General features: G+C 44.1%; 1 protein-coding gene across 1 annotated transcript in view; it reads right to left on the bottom strand.

Moving 5' to 3' along the window:
• Positions 1 to 14,990, bottom strand: part of LOC118837034 (lactase-phlorizin hydrolase-like) — a 37,197-nt gene extending 22,207 nt beyond the window's left edge. Inside the window, exons 1-4 of the mRNA XM_036744063.1 lie at positions 14,981 to 14,990; positions 12,575 to 12,653; positions 4,546 to 5,269; positions 1,409 to 2,051 (exon numbers count right to left, since the gene is read on the bottom strand). Of these exons, the coding sequence (XP_036599958.1) occupies positions 1,409 to 2,051; positions 4,546 to 5,269; positions 12,575 to 12,653; positions 14,981 to 14,990 (1,456 nt within the window). The remainder of the gene's footprint in view (positions 1 to 1,408; positions 2,052 to 4,545; positions 5,270 to 12,574; positions 12,654 to 14,980) is intronic.
• Positions 14,991 to 15,125: the final 135 nt, after the last annotated feature.

The raw sequence follows: 15,125 nt of genomic DNA, 5'->3' as shown, positions 1-15,125 counted from the left end.
GCTTTGGACTTGGAATAAGAAGACCAGGGTTTGATTTCCAGTTCTACCATCTTTGAGTTGCAGGAAATCAGTTAAGCCACTTAGCCTCTCTAAGGTTTAGTTTTCTCGTTTATGAAATGGGTGGGTAGATAAGGAAAGGGGACTTTGGAATCAGAAGGCCTGTATAGAAATCCTACCCCTGACATATAGCCCCTGTGAGATCTTAGGCAACACGCCTGCCTGGGGCATTGGTTTTCTCATCTGAAAAAATGAGGGGGTTAGATTGGAGACCTCTGACATTTCTTCTTACTCTTAAACCCATCATTTCAAAAGATAGAAATCATACAAAATACTTTGTAACCTTTGGGGCAGCTAGGTGGTAGAGTGGATAGAGTGCTGGGCCTGGAATCGGGAAGACCTGAGTTCCAATGTAGCCTCAGACACTTACTAGCTGTGTGACCCTGGGCAAGTCACTTTGCCCTGTTAGGCTCAGTTTCCCATCAGTGAGATGGAGAAGGAAATGGCCAAACCCACTCCAGTATCTTTGCCAATAAAACCCCAAAGAGGGTGGCAAAAAGTAGGGCATGACTGAAAACGACTCAATGACAACAAAACCTTTGTAACTTTAAAGTGCCACGTAAATGTAAACTTTTTCTTTTAATTTGTGAGAGGCAGCATGGCACAGTAGAAGGAATATTGGACTTGGAGAGATGAGACTTGGATTTACCACCCACGTCTCCCACTCACTGGCTGCTTACTAATGGGACTGGTCAGAGCAATAACTAGCAATTTTTGCGCCTGGGGCCAACAGCACAAAAATGTGCCCTCACATCCACCTTTGAAAACAATTGAGATGATAAGATGTATCTACATGTGTACATGCATGTATCCACGTATTCGTATATGCCTGTGTGTACACATGTACATATATACATATGCAGATGCATGATAAATCATGCACTGCCTTTCATTGTTATTTAAGTACCCAAATGTGTGATACAGACAGTAAATGGAATAGAAATGGGGGATGGGGGTGGAGGTATGGGAGGTGTGTGAAAGATGAAAGTAGGTTGCGATGACTAGAAGGGCTTCATCTGAGCATTGTGACTGGGTAGGATTTGGAAAGGAAGAAGGTTAGGGGGAGGCATTCCATGTAGAAGAAACAGCCAGAACCAGGGTGATGGATTGGAGAAGGACAAAAGGACAAACGCTGTCCTTAGAGGCTGCAAAGAGCAGCAGAGACAATTCTGGACTCGGTGTCAAGAAGCCTAAGTTGAAATCCTAGCTCTGATTCTCTAGCCGCTAGAAGCCTCAGTTTCCTCATCTGTGAAATGGGGTGGCAATGCTGGCTCTGCCTCCATCCCCGAGTTGTTATAAAGGAAAGTGCTCTGTAAACCTTAAAGAATTAAAGAGATGTGTGAGCCCTCACCTTTGAGCACTTCATTGACATACAGTTTGAAATAGTCACTTCTTGCAGAGTCATCAAGATTTCTGCCTTCTTCTATAGGCAGGCCGTTGGCAGCCAGGTAGATTGGAACGTTCCCTTTGGTATATTCCAGGGACACAAACTGCAAGAGTCTCCTGAGACCCCAGGGCACCACTCGAAGCCAAGGGGACGAGGTCTGCGGCCAGGTGGGGTCCACGTGCTGGGAGAAACCCCGGAGATTATCATAGTCTGAGACACAGGAGTCATTCTGAGCATCTCTAATCAGGCGAGAGGTATAATGTGACAGGCCGAGAAAGTCAGAGGAGCCTTTCAAGAGAAGCTTCTCTTCCTCGGTAAAGCTGGGGATCTGGGCAACGAAGCTGCCACACTGCCTGTTTTTCTGCCGGATTTGGGCCTTCAGTGTGTCAGGGTAGTCACCGTCCACAAAGAGAGGGTGGGCAAACCAGCCCAGCATCGAGTGCAGGTAGCGCTCGGCAGCCCTCACATCCTCTGCCTCCTCTGGAGAATAGGGCTCGGCCCAGTCCGAGTTCAGCACGATCCCCACCTGCCCCTGCTGCTGGCCACGATGGTGGCGATCATAATGATGCCAAGCCTTGGCATGAGCCTTGAGGATGGAGTGAGCCACCTTTGAGAAAGGAGGGAAAGAGAGAGGGAAGGAGAGAGAACAGAATACAGGCTTGAGGGACACTTATTTACTTTGTTCCCCATACCTGTGATCTCACTGGGACAGGGAACTCCAGGGCAGGAAACTTCAATTATACCAGTTCCACAATTTCCGTACTTACTGAACTGCCTCAGGGCATCTAGGTGGCCAAATGGATAGAACATTGGGCCTACAGTCAGAAGATCTGAGTTCAAATCCTATATTAACCACTTACAATCTGCCATCTCTGCACATGTTACTTAACCTCTCTGTGCCTCAGTTTTTTTAGCTGCAAAAATTAGGGGGTTGGACTCTATGGTCTGTAAGGTCCCTTTTAGAGGATTGCTTGGGGTGTTTAGGTTGCAGTAGATAGAATGCCGGGCATGGAATTAGGTAGATTTGAACTCAGGTTTTCCTGACTCAGTTCTCTGTTACCCCACACTGCATCCTTGAATCTGAAATCTCAGCACCTGAAATCTCATCCTAAGCTGACTGACTCAATTTTTGGTAGACAACGCCTCAATTCCCTCAGTTGCCTCTCCCCTCTGATTGGAGGACTGGAGAGTGGAGCAGTAAACTCCTCCCAAAGCCTTCCTTTATAGCTGGCTCAGAAATTCCAGATCTTTCCAAGTAATTCTCCATTTTCCATCAGAGGCTCCGCTTGGTTCTGACTCTATAGAACATCATACCCTCCTTCTGCATTCCCCTCAACCTCTGTTTCCTCCTCCCTCCATCCCCCATCATGCTTTTCAGCTTCCTTTTGTATGTTGTCTTCCCCCATCCAACTGTAAGCTCCTTGAGGGCAGAGCTGCCTTTCTTGTTCTTATCTGTATCCCCAGCACTCAGCACAGTGTCTAGCATATAGTAGTTGCTTAATAAATGGTTATTGAATTGAAACAGGAAAAGGACACAAGTATACAAAAACATTTATAGCAGCTCTTTCATGGTGGGAAAGAATTGGAAACTGAGGGTATATCCATCAACTGGAGATGGCTGAGTAAGTTTCGGTAATGATTGTGATGAAATATTATTTTGCCATAAGAAATGATAAAGGGAATAGGTTCAAAAAACCTGGGAAGACTTGTGGAACTGATGCAAAGTGAAGAGAGCAGAACCAGAACAATTCATACAATAGCAACAATATTGTATCAACTCTGAAAGCATTAGGAGCTCTGAACAACATAAGGACTAACAACCACAATTCTAAAGGCCTCATTATGAAACATGATACCTGCCTCCAGATAGAGAGGTGATAGGGTCAGAGAGCAGACTGAAGCATATCCCTTCCTTCCATCCTTCCTTCCTTCCTTCCTTCCCTCGTTCCTTCCTTCCTTTCCTCCTTCTTCTTTCCTTCCTTCCTTTCTTCCTTCTTTCCCTCCTTCCTTCCTTCCTCCCTTCCTTCCTTCCCTCGTTCCTTCCTTCCTTTCTTCTTTTCTTCCTTCCTTCCTTTCTTCCTTTCTTCTTTCCTTCCTTCCTCCCTTCCTTCCTCTTCCTGTCTTCCTTTTTCTTTCTTTTGACATGGCTTTTGTGGGAATTTGTTTTGCATGAATATATACATACATGTATATGTGTGTATGTGTGTATGTGTGTATATACACACATGTATGTACATTGGTTTGCTTAGTTCTCTAAAGGACAGAGAGACAAGAGTGCTGGGCTCTGAGTCAAGAAAACTTTGGTTCCATATCTCTTCAAAGTCTCATCTTCCAGTGGGATACAAGCATCTCCAGGACTATACATTTCCCCATAGCATCTTAGTATGTGATTGTATTACCACTCCACTTATTTTAAAATTTTGTTTGAGTTATTGGCTTTTTTGTTGTTGTTGTTGTTCTTTTAGCTATTTCTCTTTTCTTTGGTATTTCTATTTGTTAATTTTTGAGGGATGTGTGAGCAACCTGACTCCACTAAATTGTCTCACTCTGTGATCTTGCCTGGAAAGCCCTGAATGGAATTTAAATGAAAGCAACGAATAGTAGAAAAAACCTATAGCGTAGTACTAATAGCTACTCTAGGACACTGCCAGGGAAAGAAGATTTTACAGAAAAAAAGACAGCTCTTGTTACAGTGGAGAACATGTTGGTTCTCAAGTTGGAATATGTGAGTTCAAATCCCACTTCTGGTGCTTACTACCTATGGTTGACCACTTAATCCCCATAAGCCTCAGTTTCTTCATATATAATGTAAGGGGGTAGCATTGGAAGGTCTTTGAGATCTCTTCCTGCTATAGACCTCTGATGGGAGGAATGATCAGTCAGAGACAGTATCTGTACTAGCTGAGGGAAAGGGGATTAACTCAATGTCCTTTCCTAATATTCCATTAGACTGTGAATTTCTTGAGGGCAGGGCCTACGTTTCTTGTTCTTATTTGTATCCCCAGCACACAGCACAGTATCTAGCCTATAGTAAGGCCTTAATAACTGCCTGCTTATTGACAGACTGCTCAGAGCAGTATAAATTACAGGGGGAGAAGTACCTTAAACGAGGCTACTCCTGGGTCAGAGATGCCTGGGGCATGCTGTCCAGTGCCATATCCTGCGTAGCTTATCACCCAAGGCTCATGAAAGGTCACCCACAGCTTCACGCGGTTCCCAAAGGTGGCAAAGCAAAAAGCGGCATAGTCCACAAAAGCATCCACCACACTTTCATTCTGCCAACCCCCATGATCCTGCAGGGCCTGTGGTAGGTCCCAGTGGAACAAGGTCACCATTGGTTCAATGTGGGAGGCCAGCAAGCTGTCAATCAACTTGTTATAGTAGGCTACACCCCGGGGGTTGAGGCTGCTCTTGTGGCCTGTGGGGAAGATCCTGGACCATGAGATGGAAAACTTGTAGACCTGAGCCTGGAGGCCACGCAGGAGAGAGATATCATACTCCACCTTGTGGTAACTGTCACTGGCCACATCAGGCACTGCTTTATTCTCAGCATGGCCTTGGTGTCCAAACCTGTCCCAGATACTTTCTCCTTTTCTGTCTTCTGCCCAGGCTCCCTCCACATTAAAGGCTCCTGTGGCAGCACCCCAGAGAAAACCTTCCGGGAAAACGTCGTTCAGGAACGAGTCTCTCTCTGCCACAGACTGGCTAGCAAACATCTGCCAAACTCTCCAGTAGGCTGAGGTAGGTGTCACAGAGAAGGCTGCCTCGGGGCTCCTTTCCTGCTCTTTGGTTTCTCCAGCCAGATTGTCAGATAGGGAACAATACCTGCGGAAGTAGAAGAAAAGGAAGCGATCCTTTGTTTTGTTTAATTTGGATTGATATGTTTTGTTTTTATACCACTTTCATTTCCAGATATATCCCTCTCCACCCCCCTCCCACTCCTTGAACAATTCCCTGTAACAAGGAATTAAAAAGGGAGGGAAGCAGCAAACCAATCAACACATATACAATACAATATATGCAATGCAATACAATACAGTGCCATATGATAAACATTTATTAAGCACCTACTATGTGCCAGGCACTGTGCTAAGCACTAGGGATACAAAAAGAGGCAAAAGATAGTCCCTGCCCTCAATCTAATGGGGGGAGGGCAGATGACAGCATGTAAAAAATATATATGCAATGCAAGCTACATACAGGGTAAACAGGAATAATTAACAGAGGGAAGGCACTGGAATTAAGAAGGACTGGGTAGGATTTTAGTTGGGACTTAAAGGAAGTCAGGGAAGTCAGTCACATCTACTATGTCTATGATCTGTTCATCCTGAAAGCTATGTTCTCCTATCCTTCCCACCTTTGGCGGCTAAGCTCCTTGAGAAGACTTTACTATGTGCCAGACACTGTGCCAAACACTGGAGATACAAAGATCAACCCCGCTCCACAAAAACAAACAAATAAACAAAAAACCAAAACTTGTTCCCACTCTCAAGTTGCTCGTGGGCTAGATCTTCATCCAGGTCATTTCCACCAAGTGTGGAAGTCTTCCTAGGCTCTGTCCTGGGCCTTCTTCTCTTCTCACTCTATGTTACTTCATTTTGTTAACCCATGAACTCCCATGGATTCCATTATCATTTCTATGCAGATGGTTCTCAGATCCATTTACCCAGCCCTAACCTTTCTCCTAACTTCCAGTCTCACATACCCAACTGCTTATTTCTGTCAAGGTTACCACTATCTTAGCAGACATCCAGGCTTGCAAGCTAGGTGTCATTCTCAACTCCTCATTCTCTTTCTCACCTCTCATATCCTATCAGTTCTCATGTTCCATAGATTCCATCTTTGTAGCATCTCTTATATACCACCACCCCACCACCCTCCTCGGACACTGCCACCACTCCGGCAGCCCCTCACCAACTCATACCCTAGAGCCTGCTGGGGTTGGTCTCCCTGCCTCAGCATGGGGGGCTGTTTCAGGTCATCCTCCACTCTGTTGTCAAAATGATCTCAAAATTCAAGTTTAAGCATGTCATCTCTTACACAATAAACTTCAGTGGCTCCATATCATTTCTAAGATTAAATATAAAAACCTCCGTTTAGCCTTTGAAGCCCTTCATAACCTGACTCCCTCCTACCTTCCCCAGTCTTCTTTCATCTTATTTCCCTCCACGTACTTTGCCATCCAGGGACAGCGCCTCCATACAAGACACTCCATCTAATGGCTCAATGCCTGGATTTCTCCCCCTCCTTCTCTCTGCCTCCTGACTTTTCTGGCTTCCTCCAAGTCTCAGCTAAAATCTTGGAAAGACTTATATGAACTGACGCTGAGTGAAGTGAGCAGAGCCAGGAGAACATTGTACATAGTAATAGCCACAGTGTGCGATGACTCATTTTGGTAGACTTAGCCTTTCTCAGCATTGCAAGGAACAAAAACAATTCCAGAGGACTCATGATGGAAAATGCCCTCCCCATCCAGAGAAAGAACTATGGAGTCTGAGTGCAGAGAGAAGCAGACTGTTTTCTTTTTTTGTTTTGTTTTTTCTTTCTCATGGTTCCTGCCATTTGTTCTAACGCTTCTATACAACATGACTCATGTGAAAATATGTTTAATAGGAATGTATATGCAGAGCTCATATCAGATTGCAGGCCATCTTGGGGAAGGAGGAGGAGAAAATTTAAAACTTATGGAAGTGAATAAATAAATAAATAATAATGAATAATAATAAATAATAAATAAAAATAAATAAATTAACTTTTAAAAAAAGGAACAAAATCTTGTCTTCTACAATTCTCCCGTAATCTTAGTACTTTCCCTCTGAAATGATCTTCTTTTGCTCCTGCTTCTATCTTGTTTGTACATAGTTGTTTGCATGTTGCCTCCCTCATTGGACTGTGAGCTCACTGAGATCAGGGACTCTTTCTTGCCTTTCTTTCTATCTCCCAGTTCTAACCCAAAGATTGGCACATAATAGGTGCTTGAGAAACGTTTCTTGACTTGACTATCTGCAGTATCTCATACTCACAGGCCCCACCTTCATGCTCCTCCAATGTCCAAGGTTGGCTATCAGAACCACAAAATGTTCAGCTTATTTTTTTTTTATTGCTGTTCAGAAAGTGACAATATGATAACAGAGAGGCAGCCTGGGAGAGTGGCCAGAGTCCTTGCCTTGGAATCAGGAAGACTCAGATTCGAGATCTGCTTCTGACACATATTGGCTGTGTGACTCTGGGTAACTTATTTAACCTCTCAGTACCCAAACCAACACTCTAATACTCTAAAATTTAGAACCGTTACTGATGAGCATTGGGAGAGAAAGTTTTCTCACTGGGAGTCCCTTACAACACTCTAGCCAAAAAGGAAACAACACGAACACCGAAAGGGTTAGCATAGCATCCAGAATGAGGGAGGGAACTGATTATCCCAGATCTTCTGTCCTACACAGATCGTATTTGGGGCTGTGTTCTGGACACCACATTTTAAGAGGGACATTGTCCTACTAAAGGGTGACTATTTCTTCAGTTAACCTAACAACTTCCCTGTAAGTTTTTTGTTGTTGTCTAGTTGCCTTTCAGTTGTGTCCAATCTTCATGACCCCATGTGTGGTTTTCTTGGCAAAGATATTGGAGTGGTTGGCCATTTCCTTCTTCAGCTCATTTTACAGATAAGGAAACTAAGGCAAACCGGGTTAAGTGACTTGCCTAGGGTCACACAGCTAATGAGTGTTTGAGGTCAGATTTGAACTCAGGTCCTCCCAACTCCAGGGCCAATGCTCTATCTACTACACCACCTAGCTGCCCCTAAGATATTTTGGGGAGGAGATATGTTAACTCTATTGTAAAGCCAGAGAAACTGAAACACAAAAGTTAAGTGACTCACTGTGGCCATACCATAAGCTTGTAGCTGGGCCAGGACTAAAGTCCCGTTCTCCCAATGCATGATTCAGGTCTCTCTCATCAAGTTGCAAATCATATATTTAGATACAGACATTTTGAATGCCCATATTCCCCACCCCCTAGAAGCCAGTTTCTGACTTACAATAAAGAGTAGAACGGCTTGACTTCACTTGGACAGCTTGTCAATTCTGCTACCCTTGACTTAGACCAGGGCTTCTTAACCTTTTCAGGCTCAAAGACCCCTTTGGCAGTCTGGTAAAGCTTATCTCTTCAAAATGTTTTGCTACCTCCATTCATAATGAAAGGAAATGCTATATTTCATTCAGAAGTTATTGAAAAATTAAGATGTGATTTTTTTATCCTATCCAAATTCACAGACACCCTGAAGTCTGCCCAGGGTCCATGGACCCCAATGTTAAAAATCTCAGGCTAAGAGGAAGTTTCCCTTCAATTCCAAAATTTTGTAATTATTTGATTCAGGATGAGGATGTTCCAAGAACTTGGGGGTGTTTAGCCTAAAAAAGAGGAGACTTGGGGGTTGGAGGCTGAGAAGGAGACATGGTTGTTTTCTTCAGATGACTGAAGAAAGGGGCAAGGGGATAAGTATTTATATAATAGCCCCTACTATGTGCCAGGCATTGTGCTAAGCACTTTTTACAAATAATATCTCATTTGATCCTCATAACAATTCTGCAAGGTAGGTGTTGTTATTATCCCTGTTCTACAATTGTTTAAAGAGGTTAAGTGATTTGCCAAAGTTAATATAGCTAGTAAGTGTCTGAGGCTGGATTTGAACTCAAGTCTTCCTAACTCCTGGCCCAGCTCTATTCACTGCACCCCCAGCTGCCTCAAGGATTATCTTGTAGAAGGAGGACTGGATTTATTTCGTGTAGCTTCAAAAAATAGCCTGAGGACCAATGAGTGATTTTACAAAATGTCAACTGTTAGCTCAACCTAAGGCAGACCTTTGTAATAATGGAGGCAGTCCAAAAGTGGAAGGAGCCACCTCGGGGGTCACCTTCCAGAGGAGGCTGGATGACCACTCATCAGGAATGACAAAGGATTCCTGCACTGGGTAGGAGGTTAGACTAGATGGGATTTGAGGCCTTTTCCAATTCTAAAATCTTATGATTCTATAATTAGAGTCAATTCTCAATTATCCTTTTGAATGGAGGAGAAGAGAGGAAAGGATGTTCTGGAAATGCCTGCTAAACAAGAGCTTTGGTTCTGGAGGATAATCAGAGAAATACTCAGCAACACGTGAACAAGTCAGGTTTTCACTCACTGAAGCCTTCTTTCTGTCACCATCCCTGGTCCTTTGCAGGGTGGTATAGTAGGACACCAGACTTGGATCCCAGGCTCATAGATCTACGGCTGGAAGGGACCTTCAGAGACAACAAGACTCCATCCCCCTCATTTAACAGCTAAGGAAACAGAGCATGGAGAGTTGAAGTGACCTGCTGAAATAGGATGGGTACCCACATCTTCCAGACTCTAAGTCTAGTGTGCCATGCTCTAAGGAGTCAGAAGACTAGAGTCTTAGCTCTGCCATGAGTTACTGGGATGATTTGGAGGTCATTTCTCAGAACCTCAATTTTCCTGTCTGTAGAATGGTGGCAATAATATTGACATTGTTTGCCTCCTGGGATTGTTATGGAAGCATCAGCAGTTTTGGAAAACTGTGAATGATTAGCATTGACATTATCATATACCACTCCCTGGTGGGAGGCAGAGGTCAGAGATCATCTCTCCAGCAGATAAATCCCTTTATTATGAACTGGCTCTCCACTTTGGGTTAATGTGGCACCCAGCGTTTCTCTAAAAGTCAAAGCTCAAGTTAGTTCAGAAGTTATCTATGCAGCCTTCCACACTCCTGAGGGCTCCAGAACCAGATTAAAATGCAACTGGAAAATACATAACAAAATAAAGGTACACTAGAGCACAGATTAGGTAAATGTGATTTTCTATGTTAATATGGAACTGGATTTAGGGGTCCTCATTCCTTTTTGAGTTCGACACCACTGCATTGTGCAGCTCTCAGATGTGAAGAAGGTGATGTGATGGAGAAAGTGTCCTCACCCAGGATGCCTTATACCAATGAAATCCCTGGTCTGTTCCTCATCCCTCTAACGTTTTTAAAGACAGAGAAATTGAGGCTCAGATAATTACACTCTTGGAGCAAGTCAGACAGCCCAGGCCTCCTGGTTCAGACTGTGAGACTGCCATTAGATTGTTTCCAGGGGTGGGAAATACGTGGCCTTGAGGCTATACATGGCCCTCTAGGTCCTCAAGTATGGCCCTTTAACTGAATCCAAACTTCACAGAACAAATCCCCTTAATACAAGGATTTGTTCTGTAAAACTTGTCAAAGGGCCACACCCAAGGACCTAGAAGGCCACATGTGGACTTGAGGCCTCTGGTTCCCTAGCCCTGGCTTAGACCTAGAGATGTAAACTAAAACCACTAGCTGATTTCTAGCCAGTTAACATGAATGGCATAGGGCTGAAGTCCACATGGCCAAAGTAAACCGTTTATGCCACTTTTGGCCACCTGGCTGCCAGAAATCATAGAATCATGGATTTAGAGATACAAGAGACCAGATCATCCAACTCCCTAATTTTACAGATGAGGAAACAGAGGCACAGAAATGTCATGACTTGCCCAGTATCACACAGCTAGTAAATATCTGAATTCAGGTACTCCTGAGTCCACACCTAGATTCCATCTAGGAATCTTCTTAGGATAGAGAGGTTCCCTAGTCAATACCTAGTGCTCTAGAAGAGAAAAGAGATGAGGCAAGGCAGAGGAAGACAGAAACCATGGGTATTCAGGCTCAAACAGTAGGCACCAGGTAGCTTGCCAAAAAGACAGTGAGGAAGACGATAGAGCCAATGGAAGGAGATCATCGTCTAGCCCGGCTTAGGAGAAGATAGAGACCTTTCCCTTTATGGTCTTGAGGGGACATAGATGGCAGGAGAGGTTTGAATAGAGACAACATTGAGCATGATCCAGTGGTACAGAACCCATGTGGTTCTGTCCAAAGAGTCTTGGGTTAAGAGTGAGGTGATCTGGGTCACAACCCAACATCCCCCATTGACTACCCATCAAACCTTAGCTAAGTCACTTCACTTTTCTTGGTCTCAGATTCCTTATCTGAAAAAAGAGGTTGGTAATACTTGGCCCTACCTACCCAAGAGGGCTATTGCATCTGTCGAATGAGATGATATTTCTGAAAGCAGCTTTGTAATTAATGAATCGCAATAACTAGCACTGATATGACTCTTTAAGCACTTTACAAATGTTATCTCATTTCAACCTGACAGTAATCCTGGGAGGTAGTGCTATTATTACCTCCATCTTACAGGTAAGGACACTGAGGCAGAGGGTCAGTGATTTGCCCAGGGTCACACAGCTAATAAGTGTCTGAGACTGGATTTGAACTTGTGTCTTCCTAACTCCAAGTCTGGTGTTCTAGCACCTGCACCACCTAGCTGCCTGGAGCTCATAGATTGGACAATAGGTGCCTTACCTCCTAGCACAGAGTGAATATAAAGACTAAATAGTAATTATTTCTCTTTTGGCCAGGAACCCTGAGGGTCCTTCCCTCCCAGTTTGATTTTTTTTCTTTTTTTTGAGGTTTGATTAAAGAGGCCATCCCTTGATTAACTTCCTAAAGAGGCCTATTCACTGAATATTACCTGAATATTCACTGAATGTTACCTCACTCTAAGTGAGTACATGAAAAGGCCTTAGCCTAAAAGGGCCAGGGTCTCCCAATGCATCCTGGCCTGTCTCCAGTCATCCTGTTGAATATCAGGCCACTGGACCCAGGTGGCTCTGGAGGAGAAAGTGAGGCTGATGACCTTGCACAGCCCTCCCTCACTCAAATCAAAGTCAACTGCAAGTCATGTCACCTTCTCCCCGATGTCATAGTCCTATTCAAGAACAAAGGACAAACGTAAGGAGACACCATTTACCAGTCTTATAATAATACTCCCATCTCCAAGAGACATTTCATAAGCCATCGAAAATGCTGTCATATTGTTTTCTGAACAGCCTTTCCCTCATTTTACAATTGAGGGGAAAAAAACTGAGAGACAAAATGAGATTCCATGTCATTTTTGTCTTATTTATCAGAGAGATAAAATTACTTGTCCAAGGTCACACAGTAGTTAGTGGGAGATACACTCCCACACCATGAATAACCAGCCTCAAACAGAAGAAAACTGGTCTTACCTTTTCTCGGCACTGGAAGGACACTGTAGGAATTCACTGACATCAAACCCAACAGTCAGTACTTCGTCTTTATTTATGGCTGTAAGATAAGAAGTTTGTTCAATCAAACATGCACACCGCCCATCAGGATGGGTGACCATCTGTAGGAGTTTTCTTAGTGCCTAAAAAGAGCTCTATGACATCAACATTCTAAGCAGCAGATTCAATGCCATTTCAGTACCTACCTCTAGAAATTATCATTTCCTTCCTAAGGACAGGGCCAAAACTGTGATTTCACTGGCATGGGGACTTCCTACATGGGGAAGGAAGCTTCCTCTGCCCATGCAGGTTGGCACCTTTTCTAGAATAGTTCCCTGGAGCCTCTAGGGTCAAACTCTCAGAATGTGTTACATATAGGGGCCTGAACTCAGATCTTCCTACCTTCAAGCTCAGCTCTCACTCTGCTGCCACACACTGCCTCCCGCTCCTTCATAGGCTGAGGAATTAATGAGGATGGAAAAAATTTCTAACATTCATTTTTACTAGGGTGATTTATTCAATTAAAACTCATCTTTGTGACCTAAGTGAAATATGCCAGCAAATGAGTAAGTATCCAGACATGGACCAATCTCATTTCTTACTGATTTGGCCCTAAAAGGCAAACAGGCAGCAGATCGGATCAGTCCTTTTGCAGATGGGAAAACCCAATCTCACAGAAACTCAGCTGGTGTTCAGCACACACCTATTTTCCTTTCAGTAGTGTCCCACTCTATGTGACCCCATCTAGGGTTTTCTTGGCAAAGACACTGGAGTGGTTGGCCATTTCCTCCTCCAGCTTATTTTACAGATCAGGAAACTGAGGCAAAGTTAATTGACTTGCCCAGGGTCACACAGCTAGTATCTGATGCCAGATTTGAACTCAGGAAAAGTCTTCTTGACTCCAGTTCTGGCACTCTCACTGTACCACCTAGCTGCCCACCCCCCTCCTTAAGGGTCCTCTTTTCAGTGAGACATTTGGCCACGTTTTTGCTAGGAAGAACTAGGATACACATCTAAACAATGTGACTCTTCCTTCGAGTGCATGCCTGGTACACACATTTAGTAATTGGGCATCTTCCTTGGATGCTCTTCCAAGGCTATTGAATAGACCTGATTCATATTATCCCAAGAAGTCAGGGAGATGTAGGGTAAAAAAAGACTAGTCTTGGAGTTGGGTGAGCAGAGTACTAGTCCTGGCTCTGATACTTACTAGCTGAGTGGGCCTTGGTATGCCCCTTAATAGCTCTCTGCCTCAGTTTCCTCATCTGTAATTTGGGTAATGATACCTTTCTACCTATCCCCCAGGGATGTTATAAAGGTTAGCACTTTGTAAACCTTAAGGTATTATGTAGAAGCAAGCTATCTGAATCACAGCAACTCTGTGAAGGAGACAGGGTAGTTCTTATTCTCATTGGACACACGAGGAAACTGAGACACAGTGACCTTGTCCAGTGTCCTAGGTCTCCCAGTTCTCAGACTGTGCACTTTCCCCTGGACCTACTCCAGCCACCACCCAGAGAATGGCCTCTATCACACCCACACCATCTATACATGAAGTCAGAGGCAGTGAGTAAGGAAGAAAGGAGCAGGAAGTACAATCTGGCACCAAATTCCTAGCAAAGCTGTCGTCCTTGTTGTCTTTCAAGTCTGATCCTATTCACCATCTTTCCATGTTTGAACCTCAGTGTTTCACAGGTCATAGAATTGAGAGAAGGAAAGGAGTTTAGAGATGAACAGTCTGTTCATTAAAGCCAATTTCAGCCTCTCTGGGTATTTCCTACCAACCTTCAATCATGTTAAACAGTTGAACTGATTTCTCCTTCAGGGAAACACAGTTGTGAAGTTTTAGGCTAAAGATGAAAACTTTCACTTTGGGATCCATGCTCTGCAAAGAAACAAAAACCAGTCAGGAACTGAGCCTGCTCAGTCTAAAGCTTCTGAAAGCAGTAGGCATATTGAGGGGTGTACAAGAATCAATTTGGTTTATACTCATTCATTGCTGGTGGAATTGCAAACTTTGAAAGGGAGAGACGGGAAAGCAAACTGGCAACAAGCAGTAAAAATTACAAAAATAATCATACCTTAGCTCACTAATTAAATCACTGCTAAGAATGTGCTGACAAGGATGTTGGGCCACCACCCCTAGGGCAGTGCAGGTGGTGCAGCTCTGAGGAACTACAGCTGCAGTTGCTTCCAGCCCACCTGGTGGGAGGAATTAAGTGGCAGATCAGAATGGAAGTGCAGAGCCTGCTTAGATCTGAGTCACAGTCTGGATTGGTGGTTCTTGGGGGAAGAGGAGCACTGGTGTGGCAGAGTTGCTGTGTAGAAATAGCTCAGAAAACAACAGCGCAGACCCTCAAGCTTGGGACAAAGTACTCTCTACCCTACCGCCAGTCATGCCCCGACGAAAACTCAAGGGTCAAGTAGCTGGCTGGGATCATGGCCAGGCAGCGAAAACAGACTCAAATTCAATCTCAGACTTTAAAATCTTCCCTTGGTGATGAAGAAAACCCAAACATACAACCAGTAGAAG

The sequence above is a fragment of the Trichosurus vulpecula genome, chromosome 2, assembly GCF_011100635.1.
Source record: "Trichosurus vulpecula isolate mTriVul1 chromosome 2, mTriVul1.pri, whole genome shotgun sequence".
Lineage (NCBI taxonomy): Eukaryota > Metazoa > Chordata > Mammalia > Diprotodontia > Phalangeridae > Trichosurus > Trichosurus vulpecula.
This window is presented reverse-complemented; position numbering and strand designations above follow the sequence as displayed.